At 39.8% G+C, this 19,794-nt stretch overlaps 1 protein-coding gene across 10 annotated transcripts in view; it reads left to right on the plus strand.

Annotated features, from left to right (window-relative positions):
- Positions 1-18,623, plus strand: part of syne1a (spectrin repeat containing, nuclear envelope 1a) — a 132,288-nt gene extending 113,665 nt beyond the window's left edge. For 6 of the 10 annotated variants that reach the window (XM_037750138.1, XM_037750147.1, XM_037750139.1 and 3 more), the window contains 21 exons: positions 13-138; positions 1,324-1,479; positions 1,734-1,892; positions 2,533-2,699; positions 5,793-5,955; positions 6,591-6,778; positions 6,902-7,052; positions 7,749-7,931; positions 8,177-8,314; positions 8,814-9,005; positions 9,503-9,821; positions 10,204-10,272; positions 10,733-10,866; positions 10,992-11,118; positions 11,208-11,419; positions 11,997-12,203; positions 12,353-12,481; positions 12,817-13,086; positions 13,223-13,312; positions 13,983-14,041; positions 17,195-18,623. In XM_037750138.1, coding sequence (XP_037606066.1) covers positions 13-138; positions 1,324-1,479; positions 1,734-1,892; positions 2,533-2,699; positions 5,793-5,955; positions 6,591-6,778; positions 6,902-7,052; positions 7,749-7,931; positions 8,177-8,314; positions 8,814-9,005; positions 9,503-9,821; positions 10,204-10,272; positions 10,733-10,866; positions 10,992-11,118; positions 11,208-11,419; positions 11,997-12,203; positions 12,353-12,481; positions 12,817-13,086; positions 13,223-13,312; positions 13,983-14,041; positions 17,195-17,471 — 3,516 coding nt within the window. In that variant the 3' untranslated portion in view covers positions 17,472-18,623. The remainder of the gene's footprint in view (positions 1-12; positions 139-1,323; positions 1,480-1,733; positions 1,893-2,532; positions 2,700-5,792; positions 5,956-6,590; positions 6,779-6,901; positions 7,053-7,748; positions 7,932-8,176; positions 8,315-8,813; positions 9,006-9,502; positions 9,822-10,203; positions 10,273-10,732; positions 10,867-10,991; positions 11,119-11,207; positions 11,420-11,996; positions 12,204-12,352; positions 12,482-12,816; positions 13,087-13,222; positions 13,313-13,982; positions 14,042-17,194) is intronic. The other 4 variants (XM_037750144.1, XM_037750145.1, XM_037750141.1 and 1 more) reach the window with 3 other exon arrangements.
- Positions 18,624-19,794: the final 1,171 nt, after the last annotated feature.

The following is a 19,794-nucleotide window of genomic DNA, read 5'->3' on the forward strand; positions in this document are numbered from 1 at the left end:
GTGTGTATGCAGAACTGGGAGCGATGTGAGAAGGGCATAAATGCATCACTAGAGAAGCTGAGGGCCTTCAAGAGGAAGCTGTCTGTGCCACTGCCTGACCTCCACGAGGAGCTGCACTCGGAGCAAATCAGATGCAAGGTGAGGAGAATCTAATACATACGTATTTAATGTTTTTCTTCCTTTCAAGTTAATTTTTTGCATCTGTGCAATATACACATGCATACTCTCTCTGTGTCTCTTGGTCCGTCACAGACACAGACACAGACTTGTCCTCCCTCTATCCCTTAATCTGGCTACGGGGACAAACAGATAAACAGACAGACCAGAGGCAAAAAAACAAAACAAAGCAAACATCTTTATCTATCAGCTGCTGTCTCATTGTGTGACCTTGTTTGTTCGGTTTTCAGACTGTTGGTATAAATGTTGTTTATTCTCCTGCAGGGGGAAATTATTTTGAGTCATTATCTAATTTAAATGCTACTTGTTATTATTGTAGTCTTGCATATAATTTGTTTTCTGTATTAATTATTCAAAAATTAGCCTGTCTCGGTCAAGAATTATTCAAATGACTGAGGCTGAAACGATGCCAGGATGCTGCTGGAAAGCACATTAAGCACTTATTTTCCTTGTTTGTTCCCACAGCAGTCATCTAATTTTTGCGTGAAAATTCACATTATGATGATTTGCAGTTTGTTGTGAATAGTCATGTTTCATGCATGACACGTCCTGAGCTCCTCGGGGAGGAGGAGGAGGAGGGCTGCACATAGTTAGCATCAGCTGAGAGGAGAGAGAGGGGGTGGGGAAAGAGTGTGCATGCGCATGAGAGTGAGTGAGAGAGAGAGCATCCCTGCTTGCGGTGGGGGTGTATTTATGTATGTGCGTGTGCTTCCTTTTGTGCAAAACCGTCACAGTGACGGAGGAGGAGGAGATGCAAGGTTTGATGTGTCTGTTATGTTTGATGTGTCTTGTTACCTTATCTTGCCTTTAACCTTGAATGGAGCTGTTTTATTTTGATATTTGAATATAACATGTTACTGATGTTTTCATGCTTTTTTCTTTCAGATAATCAAATTCATTGCATTTAGAAGAAATTTTGTATTTTTTAGCGCCATGTTTTGCTGTAATATTCATTTTCAGTTTTCTGTTTTCCTTTTCCTCATCACTATTTCTGAGGGTGCAGCAGCTGCAGTTGAGCTTCAGTAGTTCTGCTCTGTGGTTTTCCTGCTCTATTTCACTATGGCTGTTGGTTAGCAGGCTAGTCTGAGTGTATCTTCACCTCTCTGTGTGTTGTTAATCATTTCTTGTCATGTCATATGGCTGCAGGAGTTGGAGAGCAGTGTGGAGGGCTGGACTGATGACCTCACTTCCTTGTTCCTGCTGAGGGACTCCTTGGAGGGTGTGGTCAGTGCAGATGACATCACAGTCCTACAGGAACGCCTCCAGCTGCTGCAGCGCCAGTGGGGGGAGGTCTGCCACCAGGTACATTCATTTTTTCTGATTTTTTTTCTTGGGTGTTTTAAAAGGCTAATGTTATTTTATTTCCCAGTAAGTACTGAAAGTGTTTTCTCTGTGTAATCTCAGACTGATTTGTGTTACATCCTGGAGCGTCTACTACCAAACCACAAAATTGTTGCATCTTTTTCATATTTTGACTGTTTTTCTCATCATCCCTTTCCACATCTTTTCTCTCCTATCCTCCCTTCACCCCTCCGTCCTCCCCTTCGTCCCCTCAGCTTTCCCTGCGCAGGCAGCAGGTGAGCGAGAAGTTGAATGAGTGGGCAGTGTTCAATGAGAAGAACAAGGAGCTGTGTGAATGGCTCACACAGATGGAGAGCAAAGTCTCTCAGAATGGAGACATCAGTATTGAAGAGATGATCGAAAAGTTGCGCAAGGTGATTTAAGCACAGACACACAACAAAAAACTTACCTGAAATACACATGTAGAAATTAATTGACACAACACATCTATGCATGCAGAAGTGCAGAAAAGTCCAGATTGTTTTGATATTTCTCGATCTTGGCCACTGCTATGCACTGATTGATTGATTTACTTTCATACTATATTTACTGCTCAAATCATACCTAAAGATTTATTTTGCTGTGATTTTAAAATAATCCGAGTAAGAAATTAACCTGACACTATTATAGCTTGTAGACAATCAACGCTTACTGTATCTACTTTGTTTTAACGTTTTCTTGAAATTAGGGCACATGTATTAGGAATTTAACTAAAATAAGTAAACATAATGCACAATTTCTAGTTTAAATCATAACTAGTTAAGTGTTTTTTGGAACAGTGAAGATTGCTTAAAAACATCCATTTTACTAAATGGTATCATTTGAATGCAGCTTTCATCATAATAAGTATTTACTGCGCAGTGAGTGCTTTGCTGTGGAAATGACGCTGCACTCAGTCTTGACTAACTAATCTGGTCTCATCTGCGGCTCTAATGCACAGTTGCATGGACACACATACACTGTACACCACACTCACACCTCCCTGTGTCAACCTGCTCAATGTCTCTCTCCCAGGACTACCAGGAGGAGATCGGTGTAGCTCAGGAGAACAAGCAGCAGCTGCAGGTTATGGGAGAGCGCCTGGCCAGAGCCAGCCAAGACAGCAAGGCGGCCGAGATCCAACACAAACTCAGCAAAGTCAGCGAGCGCTGGCAACACTTGCTGGACCTCATCGCTGCCAGGTGGGTGTACGAGACTCTCAACAGCAGGTGGAGGGTGTCGTTTGATAGAAGAGTTTGAGTGGGTTCTCTGATGGTGGAGCGGAAACCCCCGAAAAGACTTATATTAGAAATCTACTGCTTCAGGAATATGGTTCAAACTATTTAAGGTCATGAAGAGTGTCTTTAATAGCACAGATCATAGATAGTATCAGTTGGATGGACACATGTAACATTTGGAAATGTGTGTACTAGAACAACAAAATTGCATCCAGAGTCCTCACAGTATCATTATTTAGATGAAAAGAGAAAGGTAACTTTGTCACAATACTTACTCTTCCACCTTCACATCCCCCGCTGCATCACTCCTCCTTGTGGAGAAGTGTTTTTATTAGTTAAGGCATGCCTTGGCCTCCGTTCGTTACCATGGTATCCTTCATAACACGTGATGGGGAATTAGTTTTCCCACAATGCTGCTGAGGCGTTTCCTGAGTTCTTTGCTGGTGTCAGTGGGGCTTCCACTTAGTGTAGCTGCAAACCGAGCAGAGAGAGGTCACATTCCTCATCCCACCTCGACTCTCTCCTTTTGTCTTCATCTACCTTTTTGCTACCCTGGACGCCTCCATTTACCAGAGTTGGAACCCGTCCTGTACTGAGTGTAGAGTAGTTGCTGACATCGTTTTTTTTTCTCATTTCTGTGTCTATTATTACGGAAAATATTGGAAATATAAACTCCTCTTTCTGTATGTTGTGAATTGAAAGTGACCTGATCCAAACTTTGACTCTAACTACCCCAGCTGCCCCTTCCCCCCAGCAGTCTTCCGGCTGTTGCCCTCTGGGACTCTTGTAGATGAAGGAAGAAAGGGGAAGACGGTGTATGACCTCATACAGACAGCTGCGCTCTCTTCGTCTCTTATATCCGTCCTTTACTAAAAAACAACAGGACAGTTTGTAGCTGAGTGCACAGAGTGCAGAATACTTTACAATGTAGGGTTTTTTCTTTAGAATTATTATCATGTGGACTAATTCATCGTCCGTTTCTGGAGGTTTTATTTTCTGAGGAAACGTGGATCTATTATTATTCTGCTGCAGACATGTTTTACTGGAAAACATTTCTTCTCGTTGTGCAGTATCCATTGAGCTTTTCTCGCATGCATGGAGCCTCCTGCCTTTGCTTCTGTTCACAATCCCTTTTGTGTTTATATGATACTCAGACACAGGCCAGCTCTGCTGCACATGCCTCTGACTGTAAGTCTCTTTTTAGAAACAGCAGCACTTGTCACTCTCAGGCACTCACACACTCACACACACTCATGCCTGTTTGGGGTTCTCTTTTTTTAACCTTGGAGAGCAACAGTTGATAAGTCACAGTTGTGCCACCCCACCACGACTAGTTTGCCCTCCCCTTTCTGCACAGACAGAGTTTAGAGAAAGTCCCATGTGAAGCTCGCAGAGCAAAGAGAAGAGTGTTTGGATCGACACCGTTACGCTTCCTGAAGTTAACGTCGTCTTTGGGAATTCCGCACCCCCATGGTTTTGGATTTAGGGACGGATAATATGGCAGGATGCCCGAGCGAGGATCTGCCGGATTGCGACTGCGATGTCACCAGGCAGGACAAACTTGAGAATTTATGTTGTTTTTTAAGACTGCACTGTACACAACAACAGTCTACAGACTTGAAAAAGCCCCATGTGCATTCCTCATGGATAGCTAATTTTTCTCATGCAGTTAAGATAGATTATGTTAGGTTGTGTTTTTATCCAGCTCCTGCTGGATTATTTATGTGGAGTGCTATAGCATCAAGATACAAATGTTTTAACTATTTATCTGCTCTACTGTACATAGAGCTTTAGAGGGCTCTATCTTATTTCTGCAATGTTGGCTTTGTTTTAGCGTCATGGTTAAGTGGAGATCTGGTTTAACTAGTGTGTCAAAGTAATTTCTTAAGTGTTTGTTTTAACCAGACTGGGTTTCCAGCATAGGGTGGAAGTTACCACACAGGACAGTACAATAAGTTCCAGACAGTTCAGACAATATTAACATAATTTTTTGATTGACACTGAAATGAACTTGACCCAGTGAAGCTGTGCAACCTTACACAATAAGATAAAGGAAATGCTGCTTACACATTTTAACAATTTGCAGTTTGTATTTGACCAAGCACTGGTGTGTGCAGTGGATTATGTGTGATGCTATGCTACAGTATATATTGCCCTAGTGTGTTGCATTGTGAGATGCCTCATAGCAGACTTAGGAATTTTGTGAATGTAGTGTGCAGCCGATACCATGCAGCAGCACATTAGAGCTGCAGTGACAGTAGAGTAGACGTGCTAAATGTGTCTGTTGTTATCAGATTATGGTCTTTAGTTTGTTAATGTAATAATGAATGGCCAACGCCTTCATTCTTAGTCTGTTTGGTGAGAGAGTGAGAGTTGCATTGCTTTGCAGGGTGGGGAGTTGAATGTGGATGTTGGCTAATTTAAACACATATCATCGATTGCATTGGTAAGGGTTTGGAAATGTCAGGCGTTTGCAGATCCAAAATGGTTCCCAGTTGTTGTGAAGGGTCACGTAAGGATTCATCACTTCCCAACAAACATATCAGATCATGTGCAGATCTGAAATAATACTCCTCATACTCATGTTACGCTTCTGCTCTGTTTAGTTGAACATGGCACACTTTAACTCTTTATTTTGTGTCTGTACTGAAAGCGTGCTTTCTGTGAGAAATGTTGTTGTTTTTTTCAACCAGATCCAAAGATGTGTTCAGTCTCGTTCTCTGGTGAACATTTTTCCTGTTGTGCATTACTTTTGGTTACATATTAACAACTCTAAAGTAACTCTGTAACTCTAAAACAGAAATGCTGCTGAAAATGTTTCATTTGATGCTATCACGCCTTTAAAACAGATATTTCCTCTGATATACTTGTATTTGATGCTGCAATCTAATTAGTGATTTACCAGTTATATTTACAGCATGTTTTATGGTTTGTTGTTGAGCAAGTTGTACAAGAATTTGTCAAGGAATTTCTCCCTCACCACATGGTCTCCCTTAGAGTTTACAGTTGTCTCATGTGTTGACTCTGACTCCCTCTCTGACTCTGTTTCTCTACCAGGGTGAAGAAGTTGAGGGAGACCCTGGTGGCAGTGCAGCAGTTAGATAAAAACATGAGCAGCCTGCGTTCATGGCTGGCTCACATCGAGACAGATCTGTCCAGGCCCATCGTCTACGACACCTGTGACGACCAGGAGATTCAGAGGAAAATCAACCAGCAGCAGGCAAGTGGGACCACACACAAACAGTCCTGGGCAGGATAGTTTATTGATGATTTACCAGCACCACTGATTAAGTGTTTAAAAAATGTGCAGAGTTTGACCAATATGTGGTAAGGACATCCTGTCTTGCACACAAACTACAAGACATATGCACACTCAGATGTACAAGCACCTTCACAGACACGAACAAGCACACATGTACTTTGTGAATATGTTCTTTTCTGTAACAACTAGATAACAGCAGGACAATATGACTCAAACTGAGTTGGTGGAAAATGAGTGGTGCTGAATCACAGGAGGAAATCACAGCATGACTCATGCATGCTGTTTGTTTAAAGCTAGCCTACGGTCAGTATCAGTATCCTTCCTGCTGCTAAGATGCAGCTCCAAATGTGGACTGGATTCTGAGACCCCACTGACATCCTTCCTCTCCAGAGCTGCAGAGTTAGCTAACACATTATATTTACTGTACTTTGGCGGACTGTGTTCCTTCTGTATACTATTGCTGAATTAATTTATGGCATAAAAAACACATGAGGGAAGGTCAGGAGACATTAAGCAACATTTAACAACATTTAGAGAAATGCTAAACTTTTAAATGTTGCATAAATCAAGTTATTATTCTGACTGACTTGCAGGAGCTGCAGAGAGACATAGAGAAACACAGCACAGGTGTGGCGTCGGTGTTGAACCTGTGTGAAGTCCTGCTCCACGACTGCGACGCCTGCTCCACAGAGACGGAGTGTGACTCCATCCAGCAGGCCACCAGAGGGCTGGACAGACGCTGGAGGAACATCTGTGCCATGTCCATGGAGAGGAGGCTCAAGTCAGTGTACAGTATATACAGTATATACTATAACACTTTTGATTATACTGCTACTAATCATACAACCAAGTTTATATTTAATCAAATTTAGCCATGATGTTACTGAGCAATGTTTCTGTGCAGGATTGAGGAGACGTGGAGGTTATGGCAGAGGTTTCTGGATGATTACTCCAGGTTTGAGGATTGGCTGAAGACCTCAGAAAGAACAGCAGCTCTGCCGAACTCCTCTGGAGTTCTGTATACCATCGCTAAAGAAGAGCTTAAAAAGTTTGAGGTGTGTTTATTTCATTTTTATTATTAAAGTGTGGAGTAAAAGACAGCTACAGTTGCACTGTGTTTTCATGTATACATAGCTGAATTTGTAGCAAAGTACATAACTGAGGTAATAAATACACAGTGCCAAATGCATGTCTTGCTTTAAATGTAATGGTTTCATATGTGCATGCTTTGATATTGCCTGTCAGACATTTACATTTCTCCATGTGAGCAAAATACATTTCAAGACAGAGACTGTCACTGCAGAGTAGAGGAAACAGAAAAAAGAGAGAAGAGTGTCATGTTGCTCATACTCGTCCGCACTGGTCTGCTCAGCTGCTGCAGTCCATCACTGTGCATGTGCACATTCCTGCTAGCTGACCGTCTGGCCTGCACCATTGCGATCTGCACTGTTTGTGCCTGATTGGAAAGTTAATTTTAGTTAAACATAGATTGACTCTGCATATTTTATGATTTTGAGCTTTAACATTACATTTTTCTTTTGTTTATAGTTTTTTTGTTTTTATTGGAATGCTCACTGCAGAACAAAAATTGTGTTTACGGATTTTATGGGCCATCTTTAGTGCTTGTTAATTGTTTGTTTTCTTTGTGAGTTCACATAAAAAGGTTTGAGAAAAATATAATATTGCATGTTTGTTTCCAAATAAGTGTATCCTATTCAGAGCTTTAATTTGTGTGTCTGATTTTGTCGCAGGCCTTCCAGCGTCAGGTGCAGGAGTGCCTGACCCAGCTGGAGCTCATCAACAAACAGTACCGTCGCCTGGCCCGGGAGAACCGCACCGACTCCTCCTGTCGACTCAGGGAAATGGTGCATGATGGGAACAAGCGATGGGATAACCTACAGAGGAGGGTGGCCGCCATCCTACGCAGACTCAAGGTAACATCGTCTAAGACTGTTGACTCAATTACTGACGTTTGCACAAGTTAATTATGAAACAGCTGATTTCTTCTCCATTAGTTCTAACAAACTCTTTTTCTATTGTTCTATTTGGTCACAGGTAGTATTTATAAACTATGTCCATATCCAATAATATCCTCCTACTTCACTCACTCATTTATCTTCAATTCATTAAGAAACAACCTAGTTAATTTAAAAATGTATGTCTTCCTCTGTTCATTCAGCACTTCATCAGCCAGAGGGAGGAGTTTGAGACGGCTCGAGACAGCATCCTGGTGTGGCTGACTGAGATGGACCTCCAGCTGACCAACATAGAGCACTTCTCTGAGTGTGACGTTCAGGCCAAGATAAAACAGCTCAGGGTAAGACAGAAATATTGCTTCTTAGATGACACAATAATTCTGTTTTAGAGATGAGATTAATAAGACGGGGCAAAAATGTAATGATTGGTGTGAGGGGAAAAGTAGTAGAATAAAATATAGACAAATATCGAACGTAATCATATAAGTGGATTTTAAAACTTCCTTTGTTGTGTTCCAATGCTGGAACCATGATTTGGTTAATTGATTATAAAGTAAAATTACCAAACATTTGCTGATTAAAGTTCCTCAAATAAAAAGATTTGCTTGCTTTCCTCCTATTTATATCACTGTAAATTGAAATCCTCGATGTTTTTCGACCGTTTCGAGGTCCCACTTTGAGTGTGGTTAAACTGTGATGGGAATTTTCTGTAATTTAAACATTTTATTGTGTACGTGATTAATTAAATACGTTTTAAATGATAATATCATTGTTAGATAATCTGCATTATTGTGTGATACAGTTCTCTGACCTCTATGTGTGTGTGTGTGTGTTTCTCAGGCGTTCCAGCAGGAGATCTATCTGAACACGGGGAAGATCGAGCTGGTGTTCAGACAGGGTGAAGCTTTGATTGAGAAGAGTGAACCTCTGGACGCAGCCGTCATCGAGGAAGAGCTGGAGGAGCTGCAGAGATACTGCCAGGAGGTCTTCGGACGAGTCGACAGATACTACAAGAAACTCACACGACTGCCTGTGAGTAAAGAGACACAGACGACACACACCGGGTAGTATGCAAAAATACTCTGTCATCTTACAATAAAACAACATTCCTCCAGTGGAAATGGGCGCTGAAATTCAAGTAAATTAATAACAGATTTATTTCCGATGCTTGCAAAGAGGCAAGGTTACCTGATTTCCTGCAAGACTCTGTAAACACATCACAAAATGTACACTACAGCTGTCCTCCTTCACCACCGGTGACATGGTGAAAACATGTGTCAAACATAGTTTCACGCTGACAGCTGCTAAGGAACAGAATACACACTCATGTTATATTTGCATGTTAACAGTCAGCACAGAACACACACTCACCTCACTGTACCTCACAAACTGTGCTCTCACACTTCTTCTTTACACATATTTTGAAACTCCATTTTCTGCGTTATCTTGTATTTTCTCTCATGCTTACATTATTCTGTCCTTCCTATCATCTTGCTTTCTATTAATGTTTTCCTGTCTTTTTCTCCCAGCTGGCCGATGACGAGCTCGATGGTTCAGACCGAGAGCTGGACATGGAGGAAGGTGGCGAGCTCTCTGAGCTGCAATGGGGAGACTCCTCTCTGCCCCGGACGTCCAGCCGTCCAGCCTCGGGTACGACCGCCCTGATCCGGGCAGAGCGTTCGGGACGTGACACCCCGGCCAGCGTGGACTCCATCCCGTTAGAGTGGGACCACGACTACGACCTGAGCAGAGGTCTGGACAGCCCTGGAGGACGAGGCCCTGGCGAAAGGAGCCAAGGGCAAGAGGAGGAGGATGAGTATCTGAGGACGGCTACCACAGTGCTGTCAGGTTGGTCCGACTTTACTACCGTATGGTGGATGAATGGCTGAATGGATGTTTTGCTGATGTGGATGTAACCATAAGATGTTATTTTACAGGTCTGCAATTTCCTCAATTTCCCAAGAAGTTTCCTGGAAAGACCTACATAATTTGGGAGAGCAGTGACAGTGTTTTAACATGTATTTTATATGTTAAATATGTTTCCAATAGTAAATGAATAATCCATAATTTTGTTTAAACTGAGCAGCTTTGTCATTCAAGAAAATTCCTTTAGAACCAAATTACATTTGGCACATCCAGATCAGTGCCAACTCATTATAGCTTAGGACAGATATCACATTCAATCATGCCCACATTGTAAGTAGTGTATGTTGTATGTGTCTCTTTCCAGATGTAGTTATCCCAGAGAGCCCAGAGGCCTATATAAAACTGACTGAGAACACATTGAAATCGTCCTCTGGTAGGAAACGGCAGCCCCCTGGTTCTGATGAAGGAATGCCACAGCATGACATATGAGAGCATGCCATAAACTACAACTAAAACACGCTTCTTAATTTTACTACCACACAAGGAAGCATCGTTCAGGCTGCATGTCCCACCATCCAGAAAAACCTTTGCATATTAAAAGAGCAGAGATGACATTATTGCATGCTGAGGTCCAGATCACTAAATGCTAATCTCAACCATTGCATTTTTACTTTTCTGTTTGTCTTTTGGTCATTTATTTCACTGCTAATATCATCGTTAACATGATAAAAACCCCACTTCTGTGTTCCTTTCTGCCATGACTTGCCGTTGTTTTGCATTTCAGACTAATGCATGCCATCACAGCATCAGTCTTCACACCAGCAGCATGCTAATGTCATCTAAAACTTTACCCTCCTAGTTTTCCTCCTGACCCTGTTGTGACCTCTGTGCAGGTGAGCCAGGCCAGCTGGAGGCCAGTCTCAGACAGCTGGATCAGGCTCTGGATGCAGGGCGATACCACATCCAGCAGAGAGAGGCCACCGCCAACAGCTCCAGCCCCGACGTCGACTCCACATACATGGGTTACGTGAGTCCTGTTCATCTGTAGTGACATTTTCTGTCTTACATCACATTCAGACATGCACATGGGATCAACCGGTTAACTTTAATGTCAAGCTAAAATATGAATATCATTAATTATCATCCCTCCAGATGCGTCTGATGGGAGAGTGTCGAGGCAGTATAGACGCAGTAAAGAGAGCAGAAGGAGAGCTGACTGAAGACGAGGATGACATGCCGGGACTCACCAACCCCACCAGCACAGACACTCAGAGTGCAGGTCAGTTACACACAAACACACAGATCATGATAGATTACCTCCTCCCCGTGAATACTGTGCGAGCCTTGTTAAATGGACGTGATCTGCAGGTGTGATCGAGCGCTGGGAGCTGATCCAGGCGCAGTCTCTGAGTGAGAAGCACAGGCACAAGCAGAACCTGCAGCAGTGGCAGCAGCTGATCTCCGATCTGCAGACCATGAGGGCCTGGTTGGGTCAGTCGGAGGCTGAACTCAACCAGCTGCGAGGGCTCAATCTCAGCACCGACATACACACAATCCAGCAGAGAATCAAGAAGCTCAAGGTTTGTTTACTGTGTGTCTGTTTCAGTTTCAGAGATGGTCTATCAATGTTAAAAAAACATTTTTTCCAAGAACTCCTTTGTGGCATTTAGAAATTGGAAGCATGAGTTTTGCAGCGTTTTCCTTGTATTGTGCACATTTATCAGCGTCAGTCCCTGTACAATATACTTTCAGGAACTGTACAAGAAGTACAGTTTGTCAGCAGTAAATTGACCCCACTGGTCTTGTTTATAATGTCCTACTTTACGTGCAGGGTGCTGATAGTTTTGTCCTTCCACTCACCCTTACGCAGAAACACACACTCACTCCTCAATATCTAGTTCAGCTGTTGGTGCCTGTAAAGCATTAGGCAAGATATCACTATTCTATAAATACACCCCTCTGAAGCCTAATAACGTACATCAAACTCCTAGCCTAATCCTGCTGCACTCTTGTCTGTTGGCGCCTCATGTATTTTCAGCTTCCTCTATCTTGTAGCCACCTACAGTCTGGCTCGGTTCATGGTTCATTGTCATTATAAATAATCTCCCACATGTAGATGGTGTTTTGAATATTTTCCTCTTTGACTCTTCCTCTCAGGAGCTGCTGAAGGGAGTCGATGCCCACAAGTCAGAGGTCTTGTCCATCAATCTGAGCAGTGCAGACTTCCTCCAATCAGACCCTGACTCTGAGGAGGCGTGGGAGTTGAGGGACAGGCTGAAAGAGATGAACGCACGATGGGATCGGCTCGGTACCTCCCTGGAGAACTGGAGGGAAGAACTCCAGAGGGCACTGATGCAGTGCCAGGTAAGGAAAAAAAAAAACATAAACACACACACTCCAGGAATGATACTATGACATTTTTTACTTTTTTCGACATACTCAACTCTCACTTTTTATTTCAGAAAAAAACTAAAACATATATATAATATCACTTATGCCATCTTTCCTTTCAGGAGTTCCATGAGATGAGCCACGGTCTGCTGCTGTGGCTGGAGAACATCGACCGCAGGAGGAACGAAGTGGTGCCCATCCCTCCCAAACTGGATCGTGAAACATTACGAGGTCATCACAAAACACTGACGGTATGTCTCTCTTATACAAGGTTTGTCTTTTTTTCCATCTTCTCTGTTATGCCTTGAATATCAATCACCATTACGTAAGTGGATAATTCAAACTCATTAGTTCCAAAGGTTGGGTTTAGACACCGAAGGGGTCTTGAGAGTAAAGTTAAATTCTGTTGTTTTCACCCCTAAAATATAGTCTTATGATTCTGACAGTAAAATATGTTTTAAAAAAACACATGGAAGCTGAAGAAGTTTTTATTTTCTCTTAAAATGCCACAAAAATATTGCACAGTTTACAGACAAAGATGTTGAACATATTGCTGACTCCTCTTGTCTCTCTTATTTTCCCACAGCAAATTAAGCGTGAGCTGCTAGACTCGCAGCAGAAGGTGTCGTCTCTTCAGGAGCTGTCCGCTCAGCTGCTGGTCAGCACTAAACCTCAGACGCTCCTGCTGCTGCAGTCACAGGCCTCGGAGCAGATCCAGGCTCAGGGCAGCGAGTGTCTGGAGGCCCAGGAGAAGGTGCACGTGATCTTGAACAGGCTGAGGCTGCTCCTGAGGGAGGTCAGCTCTGACCTGGCGGGGTTGGAGAGGAGACTGGAGGCCACGGACACACAGCAGCAGGTCAGAAAATGCTGAATATAGAGTGAATGAACGAAGGGTCATTTTATTTGAAATAACAAAATCTTCTCCATTAGTAGCAGTTTTATTTAGATCTAAAACATTAAAGTGACTGTTGTTGTTTTGATTTACTTTTCAGGATTGCTTACCATTGCCTGTTGGCACATCACAAATCTGTGGATCAGCTGGTCCTGAGTCAGAGGTGACTGTCCAAAGTCGCAAACGATTGGTAATGTTTCCCCTCATAATGTCCAGTAGGGGGGCTAGCCTCCATGCTCAATAAGATACATCACAGTTAACTTACTTTCTCCCTTTGTTTCCCAAGTAGTCATCTCATAGATATTCCCACTGTACCACCCCTTTATTTTTATTGTTAATATAAATGTTTTCCCTTTTTCAATTGTTCCGCTAACATGTACATGAAAAGATTTGTTGCTGCCCTCCCTCCCCTCCCTTTTTGAGATGTTTTTTTGCTGCCCACACCATGTTGATCTGCCAAAAACGTACAAGAAAACCTGGCTTTTCGTTTCACATGATATAACTGTTCTGTAATGGTAATAGTTCTGATCTCATTTTGGAATTCATGTATGAAAAGAAATTATATATTTTTTCTGTTTTATCACTATGCAACTTACTAGTTTAAACATATTTTAATTGTCAGTTTCTTTTTAACTTTTCAGGATTTAGTCTTGAGAAGCCAGATTTCTTGGTTCTAAAAAGTCAATCACCGTCATTGATTAAGTTGCTGCTCTTTGGTTGTTGATGATTCCTTCTCTAGCGATGTTATGGCTCTTTATATTATTTGTTTTTTCTCTCATCTGAGGCTTTGTCTTTATTTGCCTTTGACTGAAACATTCTTTTTCTTTCTTTTACCCCTCCCTGCTCATTACGTGGTACAGCCCCGAGGCAAAAGTAGTCAGGCCCACCCAGGACCCCCTGAGAGCGGCCCGCGCCACAGGTACCTCTCTCCTGGACTCTAGAAACACGGGATGATAATGGAACCAAAGCTATACCCGATTTAGAAACTTGATTTTTATTCATTCAACCCATGAGAAAATCAATTAATCACAATCAACCATGTTTTACTGATTGTAAAATATATGGGATTATTAGATGATTTTGATTCTAAGCCTCTTTAACCGATTGGTTTTTAGGCTTTAACCCTGCGTTCCATGATCCTCCCACATTCTAGAGACCATGTTGTCAGCTCTTAAACGAGTGGGGAATCGCCTACATCAGGCCACTCCCTTTCTCCTTTAAATGTTTTATTTCACTGCTTCTCTTTGCCCTGCTGCTTTTTGAATGGCACCATGAAATATTGCCTTGTCATACTTTTTGCTTCTCCTCTCTCAGAATGACTGTAGCACTCTCCTCGCCCACTAGATGGCATTATCTGAATCCCAGTGACCCCCTCAGCCCTTGTTCCTTTAGCTGTTTTTCTTTCATCATGTTTCCTTCCTGTTTCATTCTCTTCATAGTTGAAAGCAGGATATGATGCAATAACTCCTGCGCTTTTTTCCTTTATATCTTAACTCCCACTTTCTTTCCTATGTTTCCTTTCCAGACCTTTTAACTCACCCACCTCTGACTCTCTCTTAACTTTCTATGATTTCCATTAACTGCCAACAACAACACACAGGCCTGGTGAAGACTCAGCCTAAACTAGTCTTGCCGTGAGTGTTGTAGCAGAAATAATGTCTTTGTTTTCCCCTGATAGCATCCTTTATATGAGGAGCAGGGACTCTCTATCACATATTAATGGGGTGTGGATACTGAAATCTAGCAAAGCAGGAGAGGTTGCCATGAGCCACATATATATAAATATAAACACGCACACACGATGTGCACGTTGCTCATGCATGCAACAGCCCTGTTGTAACATCCAGGAGGACTAAATAATTGAATGAAATTGGTAGGCAGCGGAGTGAGAGGCTGGAGGACGGTCAGCGTGTCTGACCCTCCTCCAGCTTCTTCGAGGATGAGACGCATTAAGAACATGCTGTTCCTCCCCTTGAGTCTTGGCTCTAATTGTGGAAATCTCCAGAGAGGCATTTGGCATTTCTCCTGCGTTTGTTTGGAATGAGACGTGGCATTGAACTCTCACACACTCGGCTCTAAAGCCAGTGTTCCCCCCCCCCAGTGACTCACAGCCGGCTATCTACGAATGCTTGTGGTTTTCTAAGTGTGTTTGTGCCTGTTTTGTGTGCTTATGCAGGTCTACTGTACATGTATTCACCTTTGTGACGCTCTCAATCTCTCTAACTGTTGGATCGGGGTCTTTTTTGCTGCATTTTTGCTTTCCTTCCTGTTGAGTGATTACGTTTTTATTTTGCATAACATGGGTAAAATAGTATTTGCAAGCATGTTTGTTATAACCTACTTGAAATGTCAGAATTGCCAGATTTACTCAAATTAGAAATAATTTTTCTATAAACTATACTATGACTTTTTTCATGATATTTTTCAACATAGTTGACTATACTGTGACTTTTTTATTTTTTCGACATACTACACTGTGACCTTTTTTTTTGACATACCATACTATGACTTTTTTTTACATAATATTTCATGACTTTTTTATTTATTCGATAAACTATAGTATGACTTTTTTTCAACATACTATAGGATGACTTTTTGTTTTTCGACATACTATAGTATGACTTTAAAAAATATTCAACATATTATACTCTGACTTTTTTTTTTTTTCGACGTACAATACTGACTTTTTTTTGACACTACGCTATAAATCTTTAATTTTTTACAAAATACCATTCTATGACTTTTTTCAACATAATATACTATGACTTATTTTTTTGACATACTATACTATGACTTTTTTTATTTTTTTGACATACAATCTTTGACTTTTTTTGACATACTATAGGATGACTTTTTGACATACGCTATAATTTCTTTTTTGACATACTATGACTTTTTTCGACATACTATACTATGACTTTTCGACATACTAGATTATGATTTTTTTTAATTTTTTCAACATACTATACTATGACTATTTTTTTTACATACTATGACTTTTTTTTTCCGACATACTATAGTCTGATTTATTTAATTTTTTCGACATACTATACTATGACTTTTTTCGACATAATATATTATGACTTATTTTTTCGACATACAATACTATGACTTTTTTACGGTATACTATAGGAAGACTTTTTTTTACACTGCTATAAATGTTTAATTTTTTTCGACAACCTGCCCTGACTTTTTTTTTTTTTTTTTTAATTCGACATACTAGATTATGAATTGTTTTATTTTTTCCACATACTATACTATGACTATTATTTTTTTGACATACTATGACTTTTTTTCTACATAATATATTATGACTTTAAAAAATATTCGACATTATACTCTGACTTTTTTATTTTTTCGACGATTATACTATGACTTTTTTTCAACATACTATAGGAAGACTTATTTTGATACTATGCTATCAGTTTTTTATTTTTTTCGACATACCATACTATGTCTTTGTTTGACATACTATGATTTTTTTATTTCCTCAACATACTATACTATGACTTTTTTTTTTCTTTTTTTGACATACTATAGAATGACTTTTTTTCAAGATATACTTTGACTTTTTAAAAAAATGTCAACATACTATACAATGACTTTTTTTCGACACTATACTATTGCTTTTTATTACTTTTTTCGACATACTATACTATGGCTTTTTTATGACATTTTCGATATACTATATTATTACTTTTTTTCATGAAATTTTTCGACGTACTATTCTATAACTTTTTTTTCATTACATTTTTCGACATACTACAATGTGACTTTATGACATACTATGACTTTTTATAACATTTTACGTACTATACTATGACTATTTTTATGACATACTATAATATGACTTTTTTGTGATTAAAAACAATTGATGATTTGTTTTGACAAAACTTATCTTGGTCATCATGCATTTCTGATTCAAGCCCATGAATTTGGAGCATTTGTCACAAACCTAAAATTTTAACCAAATCCGAAAAGCTATCAAGGGGTTTTAACAAAACAAGATTTGCAAATACTAGTGAACTCAGGTTTGTTCTTTGCTGGTTAACTTAACTCTTTGTTTCTGCAGCCGGAGCAGATCACCAGGCGCCGCTGGCTGCGTTTCCTCCCGTTCTGACCTTCCGGACGGCGTCTCCTCGTCCTCCCCCTCCCCTTCAAAAGGCCAGTCCTTCCTGCTGCGGGTCCTCAGGGCTGCGCTTCCCGTCCAGCTGCTCCTCCTGCTCCTCATCGGCCTGGCCTGCCTGGTGCCCATGACCGAGCAGGACTACAGCTGCCACCACGCCAACAACTTTGCCCGCTCCTTCCATCCCATGCTGCGCTACACCAACGGACCTCCGCCCATATGAGAAGCAGCTGAATATCTACTGCTTTGCCAAGGACTCCATTGAATGTTTCCTCTTCAACCCGTGCCCTAAAAAGCAACAAAGTCTTCCCCTGCTGGGAAGCGAACATGCATTATGAAGTAATTCAGAGGTGATATGAAGACTTCTTTAACATTGCACACCCACTCCTGAAATCACCCCAACCCTTTAAACCCCCTCTCCAGAATAAACGGACCTTCATCTGGAGATCCCGTCTCCCCAAAAATATTTCATTTTGTTTTAACTTAAATGTGTATATTATTTTTTAAGGTTCCTGAAGAAACCTGAGAAATCAAAGCACTATTTATATACTGTATGTTGGGAGCCAAAGTCGACCGTGCTTTTTGTCCATGATATCCAGTGCTGCTACTATTTATTTAGCGTTCAATCAGTTAATAGATTGTTAGTATTGATGAAGCTAAAGCACCACCTTGAGTGTGGGATATTGTACCTGTAAATTGTACAGTAGACTTACAGTTTGAGTAGCAATCATTCACAGTCTCAGATGTGAAGAGTTTCAAAAGACACATTTGAAGAACTACTCCGACATAGGAGAAATCTGCTCACCAGGAGTACTTTCTGAAGGATGAACCTGCTTCAATTTGTAAATGAAGTTTTCTTATGACATTTAAGCTAAAATCTGAACCTATAGCACTGACATGAGCACTGTCGAAGGTACTGCACTGAAGCCGTCCAGCGTAGATGGCCGACTTCTTTCCCCAAAAGCCAAGGCTTGTATTCCTGTTTTTAATTTCAGTATTTAATCAACCGGGGTACATATGAAAAAAAGATATTAGCTCTCAACTGATTTGTATATTTTTGTTGAAATGCCTTTGAATACAGGCAGTTATTTTTTTATCTTTCTGTTTGAGCATGCACTTGAAAGTCCCCCGCTTTTAAGAAAGCCAAACAATCATTGGTAGTGTTTTAGTAGCCGGCTGCGACATGAAATAGTGAGCTTTGTAATAACTGCGATAATTATTCTGTGGTGATGAGACATCAGAATCACTGCGTTGTTAAAACAGAATCTGTAAAAAGTGATGAAATATGAAAATGGTTATTTATGTATGTACAGTTTGCTAATGCCGACTTCATGAAGAATACTCTCTTTGCAAATAAAATAACATGAAATATTTATTTCTGTGTATTCTTGGCCTTTAGTTTGGTTTATAATCTCAAGAGAAAAAATTATGACTATGACTTTTTTTTCGTGAAACTTTTCGACATACTATACTGACGTTTTTTTCACAAAATTTTTCGACATACTATAGTATGACTTTTCATACAATTTTTCGACATACTATACTATGACGTTTTTTTCATGAAATTGTTCGACATACTATACTATGACTTTTTTATGACAATATACTATGACTTTTTTATTACATACTATACTATGACATTTTATGACATATACTATGACTTTTTTTATAATATTTTTTTATGTACTTTAGTATGACTTTTTTTTTTACATACTATACTATGACTTTTCATGACATTTTTCAACATACTATACTATGACTTTTTTAAGACATATACTATGACTTTTTTCATAATATTTTTTTATGTACTATACTATGACTCTTTTTTCATAACATTTTTCAACATACTTTACTATGACGTTTTTAATAAAAAAAAAAAAAATCATGTACGATACTATGACTTTTTTATGACATACTATACTATGACTTTTTTCATAACATTTTTCCAACATACTTTACACTGACTTTTTTTCATAACATTTCTAGATATACTATACTATGACTTTTTTTCATGAAATTTTTTGAACATACTATACTAAGATTTTTTTTTTACATTTTTCTACATACTATACTATGACTTTTGTTTCATAACATTTTTCGACATATACAATGACTTTTTTCATGAATTTTCGACATACTATACTATGACGTTTTTTCATAACATTTTTCGACATACTATACTATGCTTTTATTTCATAAAATGTTTTGACATACTATGACTTTTTTTCATGAATTTTTTTGACATACTATACACTGACTTTTTTTTCATTACATTTTTCGACATGCTATACTATGACTTTTTTATTACATACTATACTATGACTTTTTATGACATATTATACTATGACTTTTTTATTACATACTATACTATGACTTTTTTAAGACATATACTATGACTTTTTTCATAATATTTTTTTTATGTACGATACTATGACTTTTTTATGACATACTATACTATGACTTTTTTATGATATACTACACTATGACTTTTTTAATATTTACTTGTGTATTCTTGTGCTTTACAGACTCAGGATAAACACAGTGAT

This window comes from Sebastes umbrosus, chromosome 18 (assembly GCF_015220745.1).
Source record: "Sebastes umbrosus isolate fSebUmb1 chromosome 18, fSebUmb1.pri, whole genome shotgun sequence".
Lineage (NCBI taxonomy): Eukaryota > Metazoa > Chordata > Actinopteri > Perciformes > Sebastidae > Sebastes > Sebastes umbrosus.